The sequence below is a fragment of the Ochotona princeps genome, chromosome 11 (assembly GCF_030435755.1).
Source record: "Ochotona princeps isolate mOchPri1 chromosome 11, mOchPri1.hap1, whole genome shotgun sequence".
NCBI lineage: Eukaryota > Metazoa > Chordata > Mammalia > Lagomorpha > Ochotonidae > Ochotona > Ochotona princeps.
Genome location: NC_080842.1, coordinates 5,342,299 through 5,369,366, shown reverse-complemented (window position 1 = coordinate 5,369,366; position 27,068 = coordinate 5,342,299). Strand labels below are relative to the sequence as shown.

The following is a 27,068-nucleotide window of genomic DNA, read 5'->3' as shown; positions in this document are numbered from 1 at the left end:
ACCCAAGTCAGGTATCTCATCCAATCTTTGAGTGGTGTCTAGAATGATGTAATAGTTACTCACTCTTTGCTGATCATATCAGAGAGCCCAGCACCATCCCTGGATTGGATGAAGACCACAGTTCTCACAGAACCAAGGGAGACTTCATGCCTCTCTCTGACATAGATAATCCAGAATTCTAGAATGTTCAGGGCTACTACTGCTCAGCCTGTCCAAGTTCATCTTAAAGACCCATGTTTTCTTCCCACCAGTCACAAAAACCTCTCTCTTTCAGCTTCTCTTTGCCACATCGATGCAGAACTTCTGCATTAAAAGGCTCACACAAAATGATTCTCTCAAGCTTGACTAACTCCTTCTAAGGCTTGTCTGGGCTTCCCAAGGTCTCTGCATTACTGTTTGTCTCAAATTTCAGCGAATGTGTATGCGTGTGTGTGTGTGGTGTGTGTGTGTGGTGTATGTGGTGTGTGGTGTGTGTGTGTGGTGTTACATCTGTAGAGTATGCGTGTAGTGTGTGTGTGTGGTGTGTATGTGGCATGTGTGATATGTTTGGTATGTGTAGGGTGTGTATAGGGTGTGTGAGCGGTGTGTAGGGCATTGTGTGATCTGTAGAGTGTGTGTTACGTGTGTGTATGGTATGTGTGTGACATGTATGGTGTGTATAGGGTGTGTGTGGTGTGTATAGGGTGTGTGTGGTGTGATATGTGTCTATGTGGTGTGTGGTGTGGTGTGTGTGTGGTGTGTGTAGGGTGTGTGTGTTTGTGGTGTGTGTGGTGTGTGTAGGGTGTGTGTGGTCTATAGAGTATGTGTGGTGGGTATGTGTTGTCTGGTGTGTGTAGGGTGTGTGTGGTGTGGTGTGGTATGTGCTGTATTAGGTTGTGTGTGGTGTATGTACGGTGTGTGTGGTGTAGTGTGGTGTGGTGTGGTGTATGTAGGTTGTGTATGTGGTCTATAGAGTACGTGTGAGATGTGGTGTATGAGTGGTCTTTTGTGTGCAGGGTGTGTGTGTGGTGTATTAGGTTGTATGTGGTGTGCAGGGTGTATGTAGGGTATGTATGTGGTATAGTGTGGTGTGTGTGGTGTGTGTGTCTGGTGTGTAGAGGTGTGTCTGGTGTGTAGGGTGTGTATGGTATAGTGTGGTGTATGTGGTGTGTGTAGGGTGTATATGTAGTGTGTGTGTGGTGTATGTAGGGTGTGTGTGATATAGTGTGTTGTGTGCAGAATGTGTGATGTGGTGTGTATGTGATGTGTGCAGAGTGTGTGGCCCCTGTCTTCACTTCCATTGCCTATTCCGAAGCCCGCGATGGAAGGATGGAGGGGAAGTCAGTGTGGCCATGGGCCAGCAGCAGACAATGGAGTGTTTTCTCTTGTGGCTGTAACAGCTTCCAGGGCAAAGCTGCTGCTTACTTCCCACTGAGGTTTATGACAAAAGAAATCAACAGACATGAGATTACTCACTTTAAATCAAACGGTTTATTTTCTTTGGTGTAAGTGGAAGTTGAAAGTCACAACTAAAGGAAAGACATACATGGTTTTTCATTCTTGAGTCAGAGCCTTCCTCCAGTCTTTCATGATGTTATTGGTTAATGACTGTGAGGGAAACAGAAATGGAGAAATGCTCAAATTTCATAATAAAAGTTGTCTACCCTGGAACTAGAGGTGTAGCAGCTAAGGAGCACAAACAACACTGATGCTGAGATTTGGGCTTGTTGGCCATGACATCTGTAAAGAATTGTTTCTTTTTCATGAGTAATTTGCAACAGCCACATGAAAAGAAAACATTGCAAATTGAAACTTAGGTGTTTTCTTTACGGAGTCTTTAAATACCTGAATAGAAGATCATTCCTTATAGAACAGAGGAAAAGAATGATGTAAACAATGAAACAGGAGAGAGTTGCTAATATTTCTCTAGTATTTTTCCTACAATTTGTCTAGGTGAGCACGCCTCCATGAACATTCTACACATTTCTAACAGGTGTCTCACACCATAAGCTTTGAATCCAAACTCATTCCTCATTCTCCTCCCGACGCTGACCTGAGGCTTATCTAACTGCATAATGTGCTTTTGGCAAAACACGCCAGTGTCCATTTTGCCACATACAGCTGTCCCTGTTATTCTACCACAAGTACACCTGTCCTGTCAGTACACTGATTCCACTGCCCTCATTTTCCTAAAACTCGTCTGGGGTTCTCTCAGCTGGCCCACCACAACTTCTCTGCAGCTGCAGACACCCCTCAGTCGTGTCTATCCATGAGTTTCTCATTTATTTCTCCAATCTTTTCTCCTTACTGAACCCACTTCCCCTGACCTGATTCCAGTGAAATTTGTAAAATGCACATGACAAAGCTCCCTCACAGCGCCTCAGGAAGATTTTAATTCCATTCCTCCTCTCCTAGAATACTGCACCCATTCCTCCATTTCTCCTGCAGTGTTACCACTGTGTTTTAAAAGACAAAAAAAAAAAAAAAAACCCCCCAAAAAAACCAAATCCACAAAAAACAAAAAAACAACTACTTCCTTATTAACACGCCCGTCAACCACTTCGGTCTTACTCTTCCATGACTCCTTTCTTTCACTCACAGTCAAGTGTCAGAAGCCCTCTGAGGCCTCCAAGATCCAGCCTGATCATCCTGTTCCAACTCTCCCAAAGCCCTCTTGCTAACTTTGCTTCAGGTAAACCAGGATTCAGTGGTGTTCATCACACATTTGTGGAATGATTTTTTTTGACCCAGAAATATGCATGGGCCATTCAGCTAGTGTTTTGCCTTTGTAAGATGAATTTCCTTAGAATGTTCTATTTTTAATTTTGAAACATCCTAGATATCTGGATTAAACACTTCCACAAAGGGACCCGTGTTATATTTTTAAAAACACTGATTTATTGATTTCTCTGAAAAGCAGAATTGAGAGCTCAAGATAAAAATATCTGCCATTCTCTGGTTCACCCCTTAGATGCTCACAAGGGTTTCAGCTAGGCCAGGATGAGCAAAGAGCCTGGAACTCCATCAGGGTCTCCCACATGGTGCAGCAACCCTCCCAGGTGTATTAGCAAGGAACTAAATCATAAATGGAGCAGCTGAGACTTGAACCAGTGTCCGTAGGGAGGTCAGCATTGCAGGGAGCAGTGTAACTTACTGAACCCAAACACTGGCCATTTAAAGGGTCCTGCAATTTTAGATGGGATGTTTGAAATTCAAAGTAAGGAACTGTGGGGCCTGGTTTGGCTCTTACCCGCTGCGCTCGGTGACACAGGAGGAAACAGACATGGATTGACTTAGCCGGCAGTGAGCATCAGCTATGTGGCATTGGGAAATAAGCAGTTGGAAGAACTCCTGATCATGTGCTCTTATTTCAAAGTTATGGTTTTTCCAAACCTCGCAGTGACACAGGTAAACTGTCAAAATACCAATATTTTACATACACAATAACGTAGTGGTTAAAGTCCTTGCCTTGAATGTGCCCAGATCCCATATGGTCACTGGTTCTAATCCCGGCGGTCCTACTTCCCATCCAGCTCCCTGCTTGTGGCCTGGGAAAGCAATCCAGGACGGCCCAAAGCCTTGGGACCCTGCACCTGCATGGGAGACCCAGAAGAACTTCCTGGCTCCTGGTTTCAGATTGGCTCAGCTCCAGCCTTTGCGGCCGCTTGAGGAGTGAACCATCAGACGGAACATCTTACCCTCTGTCTCTCCTCCTCTCTGTATATCTACCTTTCCAACAAAAATAAATAAAATTCTTTAAAATGAAATTATATATATATATAATAGAACTCCAAAGATACATATGGATTCTTTTTCTCTTCATTCCATTGTGAAGAAAGGGTGCATTTAGAATTGCCCTGTGACCCACTAAGTTCCTAGTTCATTTGAACCCCACAGATCACTCAGTTTTATTATTAGACTATATGTGTTCAAAGTGTTCTTAAACTCTGGCTGCCTTGTACTCCAGTTCCAAACCTTACAAAAATACTTAATATGTGAGAAGTTACTTAATTCTGCATGACCATTTGCTTACTTCCTAAACTAGGAGAACAATACAAAGAAATTTAAATGTTGGGACATACTATACATGAGGTCTACTTATTAGAAACAACAGAAGAAGTAGAATATATGAATTTTTGAAAATATCTCATGATAATGTTTGAAATCTCTCCTAACTTAATTCTTATATAAAATGGTCAGTTAATGAATCTCAGTTTGTACTAATTGGCATTCAATATGCAAAAAAAAATCATAAGAAATCAATACCTGAAGCTTTATCTTACTGTTTCCTGTGTTATCTGAGAATAACATATAACAGCTTGGGATGATTAATTATGTGAATACTAATTTTCTGATACTGGGTGTAGCTGCAAATCTATAAGGACTCTTTGTGTTACATGTCTTGTTCATAATTTTAAGCTTTCATTTACCTTTTACTCCATGACTCACTGCTGGTAATAATACTTTCCTCGGATACAGACCTGAAAAAACAGAGTATCTGTTAGGATTAGAAGACATAGCAGTTGAGAACTTTATCAAGAAAAGTAAAGTAAATTAATTAAATAAGGATTTTAAATGTGTGCTAATCAATCTGTTATTATGTATCAATATTTGCTTTTTGTATATCCTAGTGCTTGGCTTTTTCTTATTTTTCCCTGAATTATAGAGATGGAAATCTTTATTTCAAGTTCTCATGCAGTCCTAGCCAGCAGCCAGCCCTCCTCGTTGACATGAAAAAATGGAAAAATAAATACCATTATATTTTACATAGTAATGCCTAAATGTCAAAAAAGATACCATTTAGGAATATCTTTTCATTGTAAATTACCATCAATCTAACTACAATATTTATGTGCATAATGACGATTTGTGCTGACATCCACTGTTGCTAATGAGATCTTTCAGGGTGCACTAAACCTCCAGGCTGACATAGTTACTTCCCGTGGTGTGTAGACCACCTATGTGCCTGCTTGGGATCACTGCTTCTCACCATAGTGGTGTGTAGAGAGCCCGCATGCCTGCTTTGGAACACCAGAGTTCACCATAGTGAACGTGGGCAGGGAGGATCCGTCTCCTGGCTCCTAGTTCACGGCTACAACTCAGGACCACACATGATAAGAACGGGTTTGAACTCCTTACTTGGACTTGTAAACTCATGCAGAACTCTGTCTGAGGTTAGGTGCCCTCACATAGCTGTAGGCTTCTGTCTAGAGAGAATGGACTGACAGACATTGGGACACTGGCTGCGCACAGATTATCAGTATTTTCTTTAGAAGCTGATGTAGAAGTGGTTGGAATAGATGTGCCAGAGCAATCTGAAGCAGGCCAGTCATTGTGGAGAGATTGAAAGGAGAATAAGAGCTGATTCAATCCTGAAGCCCTTGAGTGATCAAGAGGAGGATCCAGTCTCCGCCCAACAGCTCATGACCTCCATTTGTTCAGGCCTTGAACCCTGGCATCAGTCATGGCCGCTGTGGCACTTAGGCCTATCGTGACCTTTTGTCATCTGTAGCTAACGAGTCCTCCCCACAATAGTTTTCCAAGTGTCTGAATCACTTTCAGCAACTACTGGTGTTACAAGGTGGGCTCTTCAGTGAGAGCACCAGGAAGACTTCTGCCAGTTCTCCTTTCATGAAGTCAACTGACACTAATTTGATTATGCAAACATCATTATATAGAGTCCAATTGTCTGAATTTCAACATATTATCAGATTATTTAATATCTCAATTTTATGAATAGAGTCATTGATGAACATTTTAATCATGGTTTTGTGTCCACCAGCATCCCTGAAAAATAGCCATTGACATGTTGCACCAAATGAAACCCATGTATCTCTCCTTTATGTGTGTTCTTACTCTCCCTCAACATTCACTGAGAAAACCATGTTTGACATTGTTACGTGAAATTAAAAAAAAAACCTGTGCAATACCCTAATTACTTTTTATAGACATATGAACAGTATTGTCTCCCTCATTCTGTGCCAGCTCCAATTGGTCTAGCCGCCCACATGTCTAGTCCCAGCCTTGCTTCCCTGATTGTGTGTGTCACCTGCTGAGCGCGTGGAATGGCAGGGCGGGCACCGTGGTGCTGCCTGGGAAGTGAGCAGAGCCTCCTGAGCGTTTTAGTCAGCTCGGCTTCTCCTGGAGAGGCTGCCAAGATGTCACGAGCAGCTGCAGTGGCTCCTGGGAATGGGACGTGTACCCGAGTGCCTGGACTCTGAGACGTCCTTATTGAGAAGTTATGAAAGTTATTCCTATTCTTTGAGAATCCCTATCTGCAACATTTGAATTTGATACAAATGTTTCCCACAGTGCATTTTAAAACTAAACATAAAAATGTGTTTACCTACCCTCCACTTAAAAGTTCATCTCTGTGCCAAAATTTCTTCAACGTATTCCACTTTAGAGCAATGGCAGTGATTATAACAATGAGTGGTATGTAAATGTATAAACTGATCAAAAGGCCTTTTGTTGGTGCAGAACGTTGGCTTTTAAAGGACAAAATCGTATTTCCTGAAAACATGAATATAACTGTAAACTTTTCAAAAACTATATCCAAAGTACATAAATAATTGTAATTATACACATTTGGAATTTAAATATCACACAGATGAATATTAACTTTGAAGTTAAAGGTGTTTTCCAGCCTTCTATGAGAACAGCCCAAAGTGAATTCCATATTTTTGTCATTCCAGTACACTTGTTCTAATATCATTAACAATGTTTTCCTGTCAACAATATATAACATATATCACAGAAAGTCATCTATAATTTCTTTAGGCATATTTAACCCATACTATGCCTAAAGATATTCTCTCATATCACTGTTACATACTACTATTAAGAACTTATTAGATGACCACATGTCTGGGAGACGATTTGTTTGGGTCGTATCTACTGGGGGTTCTTTGTCCTTCCTGGATTTGTGCTGGATTTATATTTCCAGTATTCTGGAAGTTCTCCTGTATTATCTCATTGAGCACTCGTTGCAAGCCTGTCTCCTTTTCCACTCCTTCGGGAAGGCCTATTATTCTAATATTTGATTTTTTGAGGTTGTCTTTCATTTCCTGTATGGACCTATTGGCTTTCTCTAGATTTGTCTCCAACTGTTTGATGAGCTGCTGCCTTTCATTCTGATTGTCTTCCAATTCTGATATTCTGTCTTCTGCTGTGTTCATTCTGTTGGTTAGGCTTTCAATTTTGTTCTCTATATCGAGGATTCCCTTTTTGACTTGATTTATTTCTGCAGTGATATGGTTTTCGAATGCCTTAGACTCTTCCCAGCGCTTTTCACTCTCTCTGACGAATTTCATCATTAGCTTCTTAAAGTCCTTATCTGATAGTTCCTCTATGTCTTCATCTTGCATCTCAGATATTGGGATTAGTTTTTGGTTGTATTGGGAGGGAGTGCTTGATCTTTCCTCTGGGTCATTGCTTTTTCTGATACTTCTCCTCATTGTGTTTTTGCTTCTTGTTGTTTTGAGGTTTTAGCGGTGATTCAGCTGAGCCGGCTCTGGTTTGGGGTCTCCGGCTGAGCCCAGCAGGGCTTACTGCCTGAGTCACCAGCTGCTTTCAGGGTCTGTAGATCACAGCCCCGAGTTGGGTCAGGAGGCTTTGTGGGCCAGCCCTAGTGCCAGGCCCCTTCCCCTGTGGCTCCCTCTCAAAGGCAGTGCCCTACAGATTCACTCTGCCGAGCCGCGCCTGGGCTTTGGGTCACAAGGCTAATACAGCGGGGGTCTCTGCCTCAGTGCTGAGCCGAGACTCTCCTTCAGGGCTTGAGGTTAGCACAGCAAGGGCTCCTGCTGCTCGGAGCCTAAAATCCCCAACACCGGCCTGTGCTGGGCTGGAAATCTCCGCGGCCCCAGTGCCAAATTCGGAAGCTCGCTGCTCCACTGAGGGCTGCAACACCACAGGCAGGTCTTCCCGAGCGGGCTCCTGCTGGGAAAACCTGTCCGGCCAGTTCAGCTGAGCCCGCTCAGGTCAATGCCCATCAGCAGACGATTGGATAAGAAAGCTATGGTTCATCTACTCCATGGAATACTACTCAGCTATTAAAAAAAACAAAATGCAGTTCTTTGTGGCCAAATGGGCCAAACTGGAAACCATAATGCTAAGGGAAATGAGCCAATCACAAAAGGTTAAATACCACATGTTTGCCTTAATTTAAGATGATATGATGTTATGTATAACAAGTTATGTTATGAATGTTATATGTTGTGTATAAACCAAAATTGAAATGTCAATGAGGGGGTCACAGAAGGTGGATAAGAAATCGCATTTACTTTTACCATATTGCTTACTCATTACTATGTCAATTAATTCCATAATGATGTAAATTTTTGCTGATGGTATGTTGGAGCTTTTAATTGATCGGGATGATACTCTGCTGGCTCTGTCTTCAGACCAGAGAGGGTATACCTAAGAAGCCGTTGAACTTGACTAGACAATAAGATGCTGGACTCTATGTTTGGTATATGCTTGCAATGGGGGAATCTCAACTGAACTTGAACTGTGGTTATGCAACAAGGTGGAGGAATCCACCATGGTGGGAGGGTTTGGGGAGGGGTGGGGAGAATCCCAGTACCTATGAAACTGTGTCACATAATACAATGTAATTAATGAATTTAAAATAAAATTAAAAAAAAAAGAACTTATTAGATAAAATTGTGTAAACATAGGTTTTTACATTTAAAAATATAAATGAATATTGAAGATTTATGTATAAAGAAATAAAAAACACAAAGATTTATTGACGACAGTACTTAGAACCAATACTTATGTTGTTGGAATTCCTGATGCAATGCAAATAGAATGATTTGGAAAAATGATCCCATCAAATAATAGCAGCCACTCCTGTATGCGAAATGCTATAGACTAACGCATGCTCAGATTCTTAACAGGCCTGGTCCAAAAAGAGTTGCATCATGGCACATGATAGTCAGACTTGTAAAGTAAAAAACACATGGAATATCCTAAACTTGTGAGAAAAGCATCCGCTCACAGTTACAGAGACTCCCATTAGACTGACAGCAGTCTCTCTCTGCCTCCATCTCCCTCTCGCCCTCTCTTCACAGAAACTGGATAGGCCGTGGAAGAATAGAGAGATACAGTCTCTGTTGTAAGAAATAAAAACGACCAATCCAGTGTACTTTATCCGGAGAAGCATTCATTCACAAATGAAGATGATAGAAAGTCCTTCCTTAAATTCAGAAATGGAAAGGATTTATTACCAACATCCCAGGATTATAAATGACATTTAAAAATGTATTCACTATAAAAACAGAGAAATTGCATCAGATCAGTATCACCAGAAGGATTAAATTATAAGCCTTTGTAGCATAAGTTTCACTTTCTTATTTGCACTAGGTCACATGCTTAGTAGCTGCATCAGACAGCAAAAAAAAAAAAAAAAAAAAAAATGTTGACCATATTCACAAGAGCACAAGGGCTGTTGACACACACTTGTCTACAAACTCACTTGTAGGGAGCCAGAACCCGTCATCAATGCTCCCCCCTGGAGAATCTGGCACTGGGTCACAGGAAGGCGGAGAATATCCAGCATCACAGTGACAGTTAAGACGATCATTGCAAACCTAAAGGAAAACCCAGGCAATAACATTTATACATCCAACGCAAAATTGAATGCACAATTATTGTTTGACTATGTAAATTATGAAAATATTTAAAAAGCATTAGAAGCAATTTTTAACTTCTTGTAAAAGATATTCTTGAGATCAAAGGTAATATAAACAGATGTGAGATGTGAAGGCGCAATTCTTGGATACAGTAATGTTCCTATCTCTTGCAGTTTTAAATACTAATGAGCAGTATTTCCCAGACAATGGAAATGGCTGATGTTTTCCAGGCACAGAGATTACAAAACTACGAAGACTGTGACGGTTCAAATTTGTTGTGAATGGTGCTTGGTGGTGGAGTTTTGACAATGGACAGTGGTATGACTTTGTGCTCCATACATGGGTTGGGACCCCTGCATCCCACAGCAGCGTGGCGAGTGTCCACCGTTGGCGCCAGCTCTCATTCTAGCGTCTTGCTGATGAAGACCTTGGGAGGCAGTGATGACGGCTCCTGCAGCTGAGTTCTAATCACCAGCATAGGAACCTGGGTTGCATTTCCCAGATGCCCAGCCCTGGTTTTTGTGGGGCGTTGAGCAATGAACTGCAGTATGGGAGCGTTCTGGTTTGTTTCTTTATTCTGTTCTCTTTTTCTCTGCTTCTCAAATAAGATACTAACACATATAAAATTCACATAGAAAGTTAGAATAAAAGTGATGAGAAGCAGAACAGAGTCTGGAAATAAATTCACAAAAAAAAGCTAAAAGGGCAAGAAAAGAAACAAAGCAAAGCAAACCAAAAATGGAGCAAAAAAGTTATGTGTGGGACAATGTCAAGGCAAGGGATGTGCACTGGCCATGTGTTCCTCATTTCCCTATGTGAAGCATAAACCAGGCCTCTATCAAAAGCTCCTGGACAAACTTTGAGCCATATTTATATTTCAAAAATACTTGGGGAATTTATAACATTTCCATAACCCAGGAAATGGCTTTATGATAGATAATAAACAGAAAGTCAAGTGGCAAATATGAGTATACATATTTCAGAATCCTATCACAAGTGACTAGGCAAATGAATTGATAGTGGGTTGAGAAAGCTAGAGGAGGTGCAAGAGACGGAAAATTTAATCTGACCATAATATGAGGAAACTGGCATTTTCTTCTATGACTGGTTCGAGTAAAAGTTAAAACATTTCCAAAAGACAGTATACCACCTACGACATCTGAAACGGTACATATATTAGCTCCAATATATTTTTGTTACTAATAAATTAGGGGTTCAGATAAATATATGAAGGTATCTGTGTAGTATTGTCTTGTTGTACTGTTATTGCCAATAATCAAGATAAAAAATAAACAGTGTGGTATGTGTTTGCAAAGAAAGAATCTTGACTTAATTTGAACTGTAATACTACAACAAGGTGGAGGAATCCACCCCAGGGAGAGGGCACGGGGAGGGGTTGGGGGAATCCCAGAGCCTATGAAACTGTGTCACATAATGCAATGTAATTAATAAAAGAAAAGAACAACAGTGTTTCAAAGGGCATCAGTAGACGACTTTATAATGTAGCATAGAAGGTCCATGCATGGGAAAAAGATGAGGCGGATCTGAAAGGACAGGTAACTCAGCATCCAGAATTATTGTATCACATGCAATATGTGTGGTATGTATATATTTTTTAAGTAGACAATCATGAGCATAACTTAAAAAGTTATATAACATGCTAATAATAAATTGCTTTACATTATATGTTTGTACACATAATCTGATGTGTGTATAAATGCTATGCATATGTGAGAAATAATGTCACGCAGAGTTTTCATTTAACTGTGATTTTTAAAAAACAAAATCCAGATTAAATATTTCTAAAACTTATCCAGGACAATGTTACTGGGTTAAAATAACTGCTGTAAAAAGAGAGCAGTTGTTACCTACCCCATGCCCTTGACACTTTACTTTTGAGTCACAGTTGGGCTTTTGTTCATAAGTGCTGATTAATACACATCTTCCACTTTGACACATCTGTGAAGCATGATAAAGAATAGCACGGCATTAAAGTCAATTATTGAAAAAGCACAATTTATTTAAGAACTATGTACAGGGATGAATTTGGAATTCATACTAATCACTCATTCTAAAAAATTAGCCTTGGAGCTAACAGCAGCAGCAGCATTGTGTGCTGTGATTTTATGAAATCTAGACTCTGAAGAAGACATGATCTGGTTTTCCTTCAGGGAGCAGAGGCATACATTTAATGCCATGAACCAGTATAGGGACTAAGGTAGTCGACAAACAATTGGGAATGAGTAGGATATAAGCCAGCAAGGTGCATTTTATAATGTAATTGTACAGAACCTGAGGAGATATTTCTAACCTTACTCTGTATCTATTGGCAATTAAGCATGGGCATTAAAACTCAGCTACGTTATTGTCAGGCAGTTTTTAATTGAAGAACTGATCTATTCCTACATCAGAAAAATGATTGCTGCATGTGGTTGTTTAATTTTCTGTTTCTTTCATGAAAATCCCGCTTGTCTTTGGTGTAATTCTGTGGCCTTTAGCACGTGATTGAGTTACTCAGAAATCACTTCATCTGTTCCTGAGCTTGCCATGATAACAAGGCCTATGTCACAGGTTAAGAGGATGGAACGAAACAACACTTGGTGATAGCTCCTTAAATGCAAGCTACAATGAATGAATTAGAATCACATCTTGATTTATAATTTACACTCTACATTGCATGCTGACATCCCTCCATTCAGATTTTAGTTTGAATTCCTTTCAGGTATCTTCCAACATGACGTGTTGGCATTCCTCTGGGTAACTGATGGAATAGCGTATATACGACACATGGATTTGGTTGAAAAGATCAGCCCAGGGAGGTGGAGAAGCAGCAGCCTCCTAAGATGCTCCCCCAATTGTCTTTCACGGATGACACCAATCTGAACAGCTATCTATCCATGCACAGTCATCCTCATAAGAGCTAAGGAAGCCAGGGAGAGGCCCTCCCTCCTGGGAGTAGCACAATGCAAGCAGATGTGCTGAAGGTGGCAGCAGCAAGAGTCAATGACATCACCTTTCTATGAGCTCTGAGCAGCACAGCACAGAAGGGAGAACTGAGCTGAGGCTTTCATACCAGTCCTCATGCCAGGCTTGTCACCATGAACCCTAGTTTTGGCAGAACTCCCACGTCAGTACCTGAAGAACGAGCCTCAGAAAGCACGCAGGGCAGGAGGCGCATGGACTGTCTCCACCAACACAGTACCAATTCAGGCGGTGACGCACAAGGAAAGTGCGTACACACAGGCGACTGGGTCTGCAGGCCAGCGTGGGGCTAAGCACTGTAACCATGGAGTGCGCGATGACTCTACACAGACTCGGACTAAGCCCACAACATCTGCCTTTAGAGGAAGTCTTAGCAAAGAGACTCAGTGGGTGGAAGAGGGGCAAGGTAAACCGCCCCAGCTGTTCTCACTCACAACACAGATACCAGAGGCACTTGCAGGCCTCAACCCAGTTCGGGGGGGCTTCTGGGGTACCACTGGAGAGTAGATCTAGTCCATGCAGCCCTCCCCCAGTCAGTCTCTGACTGCACTGAACTGTCTTGACAACCCCATCCCTGCAACCAAGTCTAGTGAAGCACCTGCTCTTACATACCCTGTTGGTTCACACAAGTGAACAACCAATAGTTTCTGCCTGCCCCCTGTGGCGTGGGCTCAGGAAGACAAACTGGGTAGTACTCCATAGCTTGCGTGATTCAGCCTGCCCTGGAAGCAGCTGTGCAGCAGAGCTCATGTAAGCTCAAAGCCAGGAAGCTGACTAGAGGCCCTTCCTTTGTGGCTGTGCCCACTGAGAGAAAGTCATTAACTGAGCATGGCCAGGCTCCCATAGCTCACATAAACATGTAACTAGGGTATTTTCCAAATATAAGACCAAAAAGCAGTTGTTCCACTTTGCTCACTCACTCTGGCTCCAGAAACAATCTGGACCGACCTCCCTAAGCAAGTTGTGTCCTGAGAAATCTATGGGAAAACTTTAAAATATAATGGATAAAACTGATCAAACAGAACAAGAAACTTTCTGAGCTTTAACACAGGATCTGTGAACCAGCTGAGTCAGAATAAAAAAAGAAAAATTTCAAAAAAGAGAAGAAAGAAAGCCTCCAAGGATCACTAGATATCTTTCATTGAGCAAATGTGTGTATTTTGCAAAAGGATGGAAAAGAAGAAAGGGAAAATACACAAAACCTTCTATATAGTTGATAAGAACTTCCTAAATTCTGGGAACTGCAGGTGCATTCAAATCCAGGAAACCCACCTCCTCAAAGACTCCTAACTGATTCCACCAAAAAGAGACCCTCTCTGAGCCACACAATCAAAAATAAGAATAAAAGAGAATTTCAGAAACAATTTTAAGATCAGTTATAAAGGAGGTATCAATAGACTAAAAATGGTGAGCTTTGTAGAGAAAGCGTTAGAGGACAGGAGAGAGATAATGGGGGCAAAACATTCAATATCCTGAAAGCAAAGTTAGTAGGCATGAGTAACAATGGCAGTACAGCCTTCCTTAGAGATGATGGAGAAATAAGACTTTCTATGACTGATCATTTTTTTTACCACCTTCAGATGAGATGTGAAGGGAAGGCTTAAGGGAGACCGCATTAGAAGCAAAAGACTGATAGCCATCACCATGAAACATACATGAACATGAGCAGAAGAGCAGACACAGGTGAACGGCAAGAAAGAGCTAGTGACCCAGTTTTCATTTTTGCTGGATTTTTTTTTCTGCTTTTGGTTTTGGTTTTCACATGTGTTAATCAGGATTACTAATCTGTAATTTATTTTTTTCTTATTGACTAGATCCTTTTTTTATAAATATCAAATTTCTTTGAAAGAATCTGTCCTCTGCTTCACTCCTCACCAGCCTCCCCACCTCCGCAGGAATCCTCCAGGTGGGTTCTGGGGGACCTGCTTCTTTCCCAGATGGCTTTTCGAGGAGCATCAGGGAAGAACACAAATGCAAGCAAGGACCATGGCATGCAATGGCTGTGTCGCTGCTGGTGGTAGTATAGTAACACTGCGTCACAGCCCTGGCCCTGCTCATTAGGCTTCGTGTGGAAGTAATAGAGTTTCGGTATTTGCTCTCTACCACTGTGCTTACGTAGGCAGAAGTGAGCTGGCTACTTGTAATTGAAATGAAGTTCAGCTCTTTTTCTTTAGTGTATGAATTTACAATAAATATTTCAGGTTATACTGTGCTAATTTTTGCTAATCAAGCATAGCTAAGGTCACTTATGTGACCTCTTTGCTTGTGCTGTGTTTCTTCTTGCTTTTTGTTACAGGATATTTTTAGATTCCATCTCCATTTTTAATTTACATCAGCATCTTTAGAAGTACATTTATGTCTAAAGAAAAGAGCACACCTACTTATAAAAGAGAGAGAAAGAAAATGTCAGAAAGCTCTGATGCAGCTTGCAAAAATTCAATGTTGGGCCAGCCATCATTCTTGGCTCACAGAATATTTTCACTGTTCTGTGTCTTATATATTGTTATCGAAGCGATATGTTTTTCATAATTAATTGGATTCATTTTGGCGGAAAAAAGATAAAATCTAGTACAGGTTGCACTGTTTTCTTTTTGCCGAGTTAGTAAAAATGCTCTTAAGTTTGCTGACTAACCCTTCTGCTGCTAGCTGTGGGAATCTGCCCCAAGACCTGTTCCTTGTTTTGCTTGGATAACACCTATAATGCCCTAATTCAAACTTTCTTTGGTGTCCGGAGTTTTACTTCAATATCTCCCAAGGCACAACGTTTATGTAGCGGTTTGTGTTTCCAAAAGGACTACTGCATTTCAGTTGCTCAGCACAATAAATATGACCCCATTTAATTATTGGAGGTAGCAACACCAACTTGGAAAATGATGATTGTTGCTTAGAGACAATTCCAAAATTAGGTATCTTACTAAACATGGTACGAGAGTAGAAGGTCATATAACTGTTACTGTGACAGTCACAAAATAAACCAACAAAAATCTTTCTTTAAAGGTATTCAGTGTGCTCAATGAATATAGCAAGCAAATTTCCTACCATGGTGAATCTTTCACAGTGAGATAAAGTTAGACTCCCATCAATCTTTCATTTTTGGTTCTCCACTTGGTTCCTTCCTCTTTCCTTTCCACCCTTCATCCCACCTCCCATATGTGACAGGTTTCAAGTTCCTCTTGTTTCAATGCCGCCTTGCTCCTAATGCATATGTTGGAAAGCAGCAGTGAGTTTTTCAAATTCTTAGATGAAATTTGAGTTCTGGCTTCAGCTTGGCCCAGCCCAAGCCAGCTGTTGCAGACATTTAGATATTTGAGCAGCAGACAGACTGGATGAATCTCATTCCTCATTTCTCATTTTCTCTCTCTCATCCACTCTCTCTCTCACATACACACACATATACACTCAAACACGAAAAAATCCACCATGTATAAACTCTAGTGAAAGTTGTGTTTACCTTTTTGTCACCGCATGTTGAACCGTCTTCTACGTAGGTATTCTCATTTTCTGGTGTTGCGTTTCTTACCGCTGCAGACACACAGATTTTGCCATCAAGTTTCATGTATTGTACATCATGAGCCACCGGGGTCGATAAGTCTGATGATGACCACAAGCAAACTAACTTTCCACAGAAGACATTACTGGCAATTTAAGGCAGAAAAGGTTATCCATTTGTCACATAAATATGCACCATGTTACTAAATAACGTTTAAAAAGAATATTAACTTAAAATGTTACTGAGATCCTGAACCCAAAACTTTTCTGAGCATGCACAGCCTTATGAAGTGCAATTTATACAATTTCTGTTAAGTGGTAGGATCATCTCACATTTGTTTTTGTGGGTATGATACACAACACAGAATAGTACCATGTGCAGGAAAACAGATTATTTTCTAAATACGTACACAAACTCGCATTTTTCCCTGCAGTTTCCAAATTTGTCATGATGAATATTGATTTCTTCTTGACACAGATAATTGCCACTCTTGGAAACTGAAAACCAGAAGTTCCAATTATTTATGTATTTAAAAAGCTTTGAGAAACTATACATATTCAAATCAACTCAGAGGTATGTAAACAGCCAAAATGACCAATGTCACGTCCTAAAAAATTTATTGTTATACTGATTCTATAGAATGGAGAAAAAGCATATTAAAATCTATTCACAATAGGGAAAATTGCACATTATTGTAGAAGTGATTGAGAAATAAGTGACTTGATCTCTTTTGTGATATTCTAGTAGTCCAGTCTTTTCCCAGCAATCATCTGAATTTTGACAAGTATTCTCTTCTGCTTGTGCTGAAGGTTATTAGATTCGTTTTGTATGACAACACAGAGATCAGTTGCTTTGACATGAAGTCTTATTTTCAAATGTGGTTATAAAAATAGCAACCATTTCTAGTATGGCTGAAGGATAGCTGACAATCTTCAGATTACTATTGTAAGAAAATGAATCCCAGTACATAGATACAATTCTTACATTCTCCAAATATTTCTAAACATTGCCTGTCTCGATCTCGACATCTTCCTTTCAAGCAGTAGGCAGTCTTATTACTACATGGTTCCAAGTCAGCGGATTTAATATCAGGTACACAAAATTCAGAAGTTCCATTGCAGAATTCTGGAAAATCGCAGAAATCACGGCTTTTCCTACACAGTCTTCCTCTACTGGCTATCTGTGAGACAAGGAAGAACAAATATTTGTGTGTTGTGGGCATGCCTTCCTCTAACATTTCAATAAAATTGGTGAAAACACTGGCCAAGAAAGGAACCCTGTACTTTTAATGAAATACTGGCAGATTATGGATTAGAAAAGCAAAAAAACTTGGAAATGAGCACTTGTGGAAAGTGCTTGTGTGAAAAATCTCAGCAAAAGACAGGACAACTGCTGTCCCAGGTTTCTTCCTGTTTGAAAGTTGATGGTTCAGTGGGATAAAGACAGACAGTGCCAGTCCTGTGGTTCATGCAAAACCCATCCACTCACATCTAGGTAGACCTGGGCTGCACAGAGGTTAGCAAGTCCTTAAGCTAGGTATCTCATGCATATTGTAGAGGCCCAGTTGCGGGCTGCTTCCTACAGTTGCCTTATAGGATGCTGGAGTCAGGAACCAGGGCTACATTTCAATCTCAATTGTTCAGGTAGAAGATTTTCACATCGTTTTATGCACCTAGTATCACTTATTTAACCATGAGACAGAGGGGAACAGGCAGATGGACATAGAGAGTTCACACTTGCTGGTTTACTCTCAAAATCTGTGTGACAACAGGGAATTGGGGAAATAGGAATTAAACTTCTGAAAAGTTCTGGTGGAAATTCACCTATTTGGAAGTGATTAGATAAAAAAAATGGAAGCCTCTTATAATTTTGACAAATACAAATGGGAACAGGTTTTAAGATATTTGAACAAGAGAAAACAAAGAATTCCATGCTGTGACTCATGGTAAAATTCATGTTAACTAATGTTAGCTTCTTCAATTGGTGGCATTGGAGCACTCCCTAGCTTGTTCTCTGAAGTATTGCCACATTCTGTCAAATGTAGTGGTCACTTTTCATTTTCACCTACACTTCAGCATGTAGTCAGAAGGCCTTGAATATTTAGAAAAGTCTCAGTAACACTGATTGGAAGACAAAGGCCAAGAAGAGAGCTTTGGTGATAGAAAAAGCAAAAAAAGCAGCAAAAAAGTCGTATTAGGAGGATGAGCTGAGGTTTGACAGCCCCATTTGATCCGCTGCGAGACAGCCTTCTGTTGCACACACAGTGGGACAACCCACGGTAGGACACTCTCAGGAACCTTTACTGGGGCAGTTCTGGCTGCTCCGTGCAATGGCCACAGGCAAGCTCCGTATGACAGCCTGGCCCAGCCCGAGTCACAACCCATTCTGAGCCATCCAACGATCCTTTCTATGCATCACTCAAATCTCGTTTCCTTTCTTGCACCACATCACTGCCCAGGAACTGCAAATTCAAAATTGTCAATATCAAATATTCAGAATAGTAAACATCACAAAATCAAAGTGTTCCAAATTTTGGGCCATTATCAGCGGAAATACTCATTGTGTCTGCAGGGTGTGTTGCCATGATGAACTTATGTCATCATAATGGTATAATAAAATGACCATGGGAGGAGCTCCTAATCCTAGTATATACCACTGCCATGGGTATTTACAGAAAGGAGCATTATTCCAGAAAAGGGAATTATTTCCAGAAAAGGATAGTGAACATGGGCAGTACTGAAGCCCTGTCTCAAAATTCCCCCACCTCTGAATATTCAACTAAGCTCCAAGTTAGGCCCACATGCCCTATGATTTTTGCTAAGATAAAAGGACATGGCATCAGTTGTTAGAGGCTTTTTGTTCACTCGGCTTTCTCTTGAATTTGCCTGCACTTGTATCTTGAGTGTGCACATTCTCTTTGCTCTAAATGTACGTTTCCCTGCGTAATATTATGTCTCCATATTGCATTTGTTTATGTTTGGAGGGAAGAACATGGAATAAATTCAACTGGGTTATCCACTGCTCACAACATGTGGCAAGCCAGCCAGGAAGGCTGAATATGAGACGGAAGCCAGTGAAAACATTGCCTAACTCTTGCTTCCCTTGTGTTTGGGAATCTTCATTGCTTTCTCTTTCTTCTTTTTGACTCACCTCTGCCCTTTGATGTTTGCACACTCCAGCTCCTATTGTAGGTTGAATATCCAAGAGTTGATACAATGCAGATCATAAACCTTTGCATCCTTGCTTGGAGAAGCTTTGTAAGACTGGGTTCAGTTATCTCTTAAGCCACTGAATGCCCTGACTGTTTCCTGCTCTCCCGCTGTAGTCCGGCCATAGACTTTCTGTCTCTGCTAGCTTCCATTCACCTACATACTTTTTAAAAAAAAATTCTTGTTTTCTGTTTTACCATTTTGTACTTATAGGACTTCCTGCCTTTCCCTCCACTTCCTCCCGTCCTCTTCTCCACTTCCCAATGTTCCCTGGGTCTTACAATAATACAGTCCTTCAGCTATAGTAGTCTCAGTTCCAATGTTAAGCTCTTTATCTGTGTATACACAATGGTAGGGAGTCTAGTATTTTGTTGTCTAGGTATATTTAACAGTTCTACTGGCAGCTTACTTTTACTATGAAATAGAGACACATACTGCAGATTTTCTTTGAGTCCTGGTACTCTGGTCTCCATTTCATTATTCATTTTCGAGATGAGCAATGTATATATTTTTACCTTATACCTTTCATTTTTTTTTGTTTTGGAATTCACCTACATATTTTAAAATTTAATCCTTTTTGTTCTTTTGGATTGATTTGCTTCATCAATTATTTTGTTATCTGTACCAATGATGTGTTTTGTTCACATGCAGTTTGTATCTTCCTGTGCATGACAAAAACATTTTGTCTCCCTCCAACTCCTGGGCACCTTTGCTTTCTCTTTAGAATGCCATTTGGTATTTGGATCTTCTGTATAGACCTACATAGAACTGATATCCCTTTTCTCATCTTGATGTCTTTAGATTCAGTGTTGTTATTCCCTATGGTAAAGCATGGATGAGAGGTTTGGAGGTGGTTTAGGACATGGTTAATGGGTATTCTAAGAATTGCTGCATTGAATACTAAAAAAACAATATTCCATCGATTGACATAGTCCACTGATGGACTATGTCAATCAGTGGACTCTGCACCAGCCTCATCATACCTGGACTGTTGCTGATGATATGTTGGAGCTTCTAATTGATCGAGGTGATGCTCTGCTGGCTCTGCCTTCAAACCTGAGAGGGCCTCCCTAAGAGGCCGTTGAACTTGAACTGGACAAGTGGGATGCTGGACTCTGTATGGTGTGAACTTTTAATTAGGGAATCTCAACGGAACTTGAGCTGTGGTTATGCATCAAGGTGAAGGAATTCACCATGGGGGAAGGGTTTGGGGTGAAGGGGGTGGGGGGAATCCCAGTACCTATGAAATTGTGTCATGTAATACAATGTACTTAATGAATAAATGAATATATATATAAAAAAAGAAAAAAAAAAACAATATTCCTGAAGTGCAATTGAGGCTGAAAGAACCTACTATGGTCATAGTAGCATCCTGGCCATGATTTGACAAGACACCTCAGAATAGTTAATCGAGCAATTACCTATTGCATTATTTAAAATAAGGGTGATACCCAATACGACCTTACAACTGGGTTTTTATGTGGGATATTATATACAATTATCTGATGTTTTCTTTGGTTCAGATATCCAATAGTAAATTTACCATGTTGTCACTTTAGTTTCTGATAGGGTGTGGCAATAAGGTTCTCATGGTGCCAGATTCCCAAAATCAAGAGCAATCAATCTTCCTAGGAGATCTGGGTTTGTTAAGAAATTGGGAAAAAAGAAATTTCTTAGCAAGTATCTAATTGCAGAAACGGATAGTCATTGTTCAAGAGGAGAACAGTCGAGAAACTGCTGTAATAGAGCTGAGTAAGATATAGCTACTACATACCAACTTGTCATTGTACAGGTCCATCCAAGATAGGTCCAAGTGGCCCTCAGAACTAACCCCCAGCAGGCACCATTTTGTGTATTGAGGAAAAGACTGTGGGTGGTGGGGTGGCTGCAAGAACAATGGTGAGCTCCACATGTGCCTAGCTGGGAGAAGACTCTCATCTGGCACAAGTCATTTCACTGGTTCCACAGGGGAAACAGTACCAACTTGGCATCCCGTTGAGTTCCACCGCAAGTAGGTCAGGATGACACCCATACCTAACAGCCAGAATGCCCAGACTGCCATCAGTGTCACGTCGGGCATCATTTTGTGTACAGAAGAAAAGGCTGTGGGGCTAAAGGGACAACAGCAAGCTGTGTACTTGCTGAGCCAGGAGAGAACTCACTTCTAACCCTATGTATCACACTGGTCTCCCAGGGAAAATAGCACAGACTAGGCATCCTACAGACTCCACCCAAAATGTGTCTGGTTGCTCTATTTTGTTAACCTCAGAGCTAACTGAGGAATACACCGAGAAAATGGGGAATAAAGAATTTTAAAAACTGGTTATAAAGCTTCTTATCAACAATGTGAAACACATTCAGGAGTTCAAGGAATTTAAAGAATTTGTTAAAAAGAAATAGTAATGAACCAAATAAAAACTGATATATTGAAAATGAAGAATAGAGCAAATAAAAAAAATTCAGTGGAAAGCCTGAATAATAGAACGAGTGAGGCAGAAGAATGTCAGAATTGGAAGACATTTTCTGCAATAATAGGGAAACAATAAAAGTTGTTTCTTTTTTTAATTTAAATTTCTATTGACTATGTGTTCAGAGCTTTACCTACCAGAGTATTAGGCCTGTGAGCACAAAAGAAGGGAAGGGACAGGGAGGATGGGGAATGCAGGCATGAGCAAGTGGGATGCGGGAAGCATCGCTCTGCTGCCACATCCATAGTGTGTAGTATGTGAACTTCATTCACTTGATCTAAGCGAAAAGAGTAAGTGGATAAGCAAATTTTAGATGTAAATGTACCATAAATCATACTGAATCTATCAAATACTAACTATAAATTTTAAAAAATTAAGAAAAAGAAAATAAGAGAAATAGGAGAAAATGTGTACCATATATTACCATTTTACAGGGATCTGCTGTTTCTACAGTTTTCAAGAAATGATTTGCTTCTCAGCCCTTTGGCTACAATCAAGTGTAAATTTCAAAAAAAAGTAAGTTTTTGTGTTTGTTGGTTATAAAAACATCACATGTCTAATTGTGTACGATGATTAATCCAGACTTGTTTTAAGTTGTTCAGTCATGAAGAGCTATATTCAGGCATAAAAAAATGCATTGAATCAAAAAGATCTAGAGTTGGTGGTATATGCAAGAAATGACTGGGTGTTCATTAGAAATTGAATATGCTGTTTAAAAAATGGAAATAAGAGGAAGGTTGAAATATACCAAAGACATCTATGTGAAATCAGTTGTGCAGAAAATACCATTTATCAGTGGAAGAGACGTTTATTTTGAAAACACTCACATATCCAAATGTTCAACATCATCTCTAGGGAAAATAGCAACATTCTCCAGAAAGCACGCTCTAGAGATTATTTACGGACATGAAATATTCCATGGCATGAAGAGCTGTATCATAAGTGCTTTCAATACAAGACAAAGTAAGACATCTGAAATATCTTTTCAAATGCTAATAGCAAGTAAATATGAACACAAGACTGTCCCTGGGAGAAAACAATGTGATATTCTGAAAGCTTACCATGCATGTTTTTGAATCACAGCATGGCCCACTGCCGCACTCAGAATAGCCAATCAGTGTACAGTCCGCAGGATTGCAGCACCTTTTGTGTGTGCATGCCTAAAAGCAGATTGTTAAAGTTAAAAACAGACCTTTGGAATCACATGAATGATTTTAGATGTTTCTAAGTGCGGTTAGGTGTCACATACAATTAGGGTTTGTGCAGGGACAGCTTTTTTGCACAATCACGGTCTCATTCTTCTGTAGAGGAACTGAAAAATGCCTATGCCCTAGTGATAGGACCACCCCAAGTGTAATGCAACATATTACTCAATGACTATGGTGATGCTGGCATGAAAAGACGTTCTGTACTGTCAGTCATGTAAATATGACACACAAAACTGGGTACAGAACACACAATGGATAATACTGGATGACAATGTTGCCAACCCCATGTATTCACTAGTGGAAAATACAGATTGAAGCACTAAGGGGACAGGTACCAGGAGGACTATTTCTCTAACAGGGGAGCTTCATATCTCTCTTGCTCTCATAATCCCTGACATAAATCAACATTGCAAGTCATTAGGGTCAGTGTTGTGGAATAGGAAGCTAAGCCACCACCTGGGATACAAGCAGCTCAGATGGGCACAGGTTCAACACACAGTTGCTCCGCTTCCCATCCAATTCCCTCATAATGCATCTGGGAAAGCAATGAAAAATGGCCCAAATATTTGGGAACCTGCACCTCTGTGGCAGACTGAGTATACTGTCAAAATTCCTGGCTTTGGATCAGAACAGCTCCAGCTATTTTGACCATTTAGGGAATGAACCAGTGGATGGAAGACACTCACTCTCTCTCATTCTGCCTTTGAAATAATGAGTAAATCTTTAAAAAGCATTGTAAAGCCTTAATGCGTTATGCCAAAATAGGGATGTGTGTGTTATATAAACTTATTTGAAAGGTAAATTTACAGTGGTAAGAAAAAAGAGACAATAAGAGCTTCTATATGCAATTCACTCATAACTCCATCTGTCTCATCCACATGGGTGTTAGGGGAAAAAATTCTTAAGCCATCTTCTGTTGCCTTCCAAGATTTCATTAACCAGAAGCTGGGATTGAAAGTGGAGCAACAAAGACTGGAGCTGGCACTGTGATGAATTCAGGATTGCAAGAGTCAGCCTCACTACTACACTGACCACAGTATATTTTCACCATATAAAAGAAGGTCTTTGTGATCGAGTTGTCAACAAGAGTTCCCATGCCCTAGGCTTTAGGAAATGACAACAGAAGACATTTATTTGAACTCTATAGGAAGGGAGAGTAAGAAATTGCATGCGCCCACACTTCACAGCTGCAGTTCTTAGATTAATGTGTGTCATCTCAAGATGGATCTCTCTCAACTCTCGGCAGGTCTCTCTCGTCACTGGAAGCCATCAAAGGCATCAACATTAAACGGATTGAGAAGTTTTCTCTTCAGAAGCAAATGACATCTTAGAAAACTAGACTTTCCACAACTCTGATGCATGACTTCTTTCCACTCTCTCTACAAAAGCTGCAAGACCTTACCTATTTCCCTGTGTTTTTGATTCATGGGTGGATAATGCAATAGTTGAGACACAAAACTCTAACTGATACCCCTCCACTGGGGTATGACTAAATGTGGGATGTTTCACATTGAATTCAAATTCATAAGTCACAGTAATAGTCCATGATTCACTTCATAACAAATATCACTGACATCCTAAGTCCACTCCCTTGTCCTTTATATGCAGTGTGATTCTCATTTTCATGAATTTTGTGTTCATTTCTAAAATATAATAACAGCTAAAAATTGCTTGTGGGTTTTTTAACTTATGCTGCAAATTGAATGAGGAAACCAGAAGAACATTATCCAACAGTTTGAAAATACATATATTTATCACCATGATCCTTTAATCTCCATAAATTTCCTACTGTGCCATGCCTCCATGACATAACCTTAGACAAATATGAGTCTCAAATATTGCTGCTCTGTTGGTGATTCCCGACACACACCATGGTCCATGGAGAAAAGTCTAATGTGCATCTGCAGTATACTTGGAGGACTTAGAAGGGCAAGTTTATCTGTGCACGAAATCATGTGCCAGTAAATGTAAAGAACCAATATGCAAGTTCTAAACCCCAACCCTCCTGTCAGTGTATATTCAGTTTGAAAAGGGCCATTTTGGGCCCGGCGGCGTGGCCTAGCGGCTAACGTCCTCACCTTGAAAGCACCGGGATCCCATATGGGCGCCGGTTCTAATCCCAGCAGCTCCACTTCCCATCCAGCTCCCTGCTTCTGGCCTGGGAAAGCAGTTGAGGACGGCCCAATGCATTGGGACCCTGCACCCGTGTGGGAGACCCGGAAGAGGTTCCTGGTTCCCGGCTTTGGATCGGTGCGCACCGGCCCGTTGCGGCTCACTTGGGGAGTGAAACATTGGATGGAAGATCTTCCTCTCTGTCGCTCCTCCTCTCTGTATATCTGGCTTTCCAATAATAATAAAAAAATCTTTTAAAAAAAAGGGGGCCACTCATCTGAATCTCCTAACAAGCCATACGAAATGAAGACACTTTTTCAATGGGTGCAACTCCTTATACATAGACATTGGGAGAGTCTTTCTTTCATAGCTCAGCAAAAATGAACATGAAGTCAGAATTGGAGATGTTTCTCCATCATTAGCTACCACCATAGCTCTACTGAATCGGCTATGGATATGGATAACTGACAAATTCTCTAACACTGGATTGGAGAGAATATTTGCACCTTTTATAGCCAAACAGAAAGGACTGTGTATAATAAGTAACATTTTTGTTGCAATGTGAAAATATCTGATATGGGAGAAACTGTACCCGTCAGCCTCAAGATGCTGAAATATTCATATGAAACTATCCATTGCACTCAGTTGGATTCTTTGGAGCTAGAGTGGTGAAGAAATAATGACAACAAAGGGAATACTGAACTAACCTGATGCCTCTGATTATGAATGCCATTCTGAGAACATTATGAGCCCGTGGTTACGGTAACACTGAGTGGCACCACTTGAAGGCTTTGGTCAGCTTTACCAAAGGGCAGGGTGATGTTGATCAGATACGGAGAGTTTTATAGTTCAGTGAATAAGTTTCTGTTAGTCATATACTTTTGTACCTGGGCAAGTAGTGACATGCAATGTAGCCCATTATGGTAACAAATTGAAGCTTAATTAAAATAAATTCTCTAACAAAGAGCCAGAGTCTCTACATCATGGTAGCTGGGATTTAGCTAACCACTGGCTAGCAAATCCTCAGACCATGACAGTCTAGTGCAACTGCTCCCAATTACCAAGTCTAGACAAAGAAAAAAAAAAAAACAGAGCTTTCAGGAATCAAGCTGTTTCTGTGTACAGATACTGCTTGTTCAATGTTGCTGGATAAATTACTCTGGGACATTCTTGGGTCAGATAAATTGTGCTAAATTGTACTTCTCTTAATAAATGGAAGATATCTAAAAGCAGCATCCTACGTAAATGATAAAGGAGCAAAATGCGTTGCAGAAAATCGCTAGATCTCGGAACAGTAGAAGAGATTTCTGAACTTGAAATGTATTAATCAAATGTATCCTCATCAACAGGTGAGACAGCAATGAAAAATTTATGATGTAAGAAACTTACACATAGGAAAAAGCAAAATGCTCACCAGGCAGAGTAAAACATTTTACAAAGTTCAAGCCATTAATAGAGCTTCCAATGGAAGTGTGCTACTTTTACTTTTTTATTTCATAAAAGCTTTATTTACTGCCTGAAAGTCAGTTACACATAGATGGGGGAGAGAGAGAGAGAGAATTTTCCACTGCTGGCATAATTAATAAACAGCTATAAGAGCTAGGGCTGGGTAAGGAGAAATTCAGGACCCACAAACAGCCTTTCTGCTACATCAGTGGCGACGGCCCAAGTACTTGCACCGAGTATTTGGGTGTGTTGCTAGGGAGCGCTACTGGAAGTGGAGCAACTAGGACTGGAATAGGTGCTCCATGGAAGGGCAGTAATCTCTGTGGGCTGCGGCATAACCAGATGCATCACAATACAGGCCCCAAGAATTCAGCCTTAAAATGATTTTTTGAATGAGAAAACGCACCTAAGAAAGTAGAGTGGGATATATTAAATATATTAATGATAGGTGGGTATGTCTAACACAAAGAGCATGATGAAATTATGAATAAGCATACATTTCACTACAAACTTCGGGAAAACTCATGACTATTATGCAT

At 40.5% G+C, this 27,068-nt stretch overlaps 1 protein-coding gene across 1 annotated transcript in view; it reads right to left on the bottom strand.

Moving 5' to 3' along the window:
- Nucleotides 1-1,451: 1,451 nt before the first annotated feature.
- LOC105942691 (A disintegrin and metallopeptidase domain 3-like) overlaps nt 1,452-27,068 on the bottom strand; it is a 38,789-nt gene continuing 13,172 nt past the window's right edge. The window contains exons 4-12 of the mRNA XM_058669792.1: nt 22,825-22,923; nt 17,071-17,266; nt 16,496-16,583; nt 16,048-16,231; nt 11,487-11,573; nt 9,458-9,572; nt 6,330-6,492; nt 4,410-4,460; nt 1,452-1,587 (exon numbers count right to left, since the gene is read on the bottom strand). Coding sequence (XP_058525775.1) covers nt 1,581-1,587; nt 4,410-4,460; nt 6,330-6,492; nt 9,458-9,572; nt 11,487-11,573; nt 16,048-16,231; nt 16,496-16,583; nt 17,071-17,266; nt 22,825-22,923 — 990 coding nt within the window. The 3' untranslated portion in view covers nt 1,452-1,580. The remainder of the gene's footprint in view (nt 1,588-4,409; nt 4,461-6,329; nt 6,493-9,457; nt 9,573-11,486; nt 11,574-16,047; nt 16,232-16,495; nt 16,584-17,070; nt 17,267-22,824; nt 22,924-27,068) is intronic.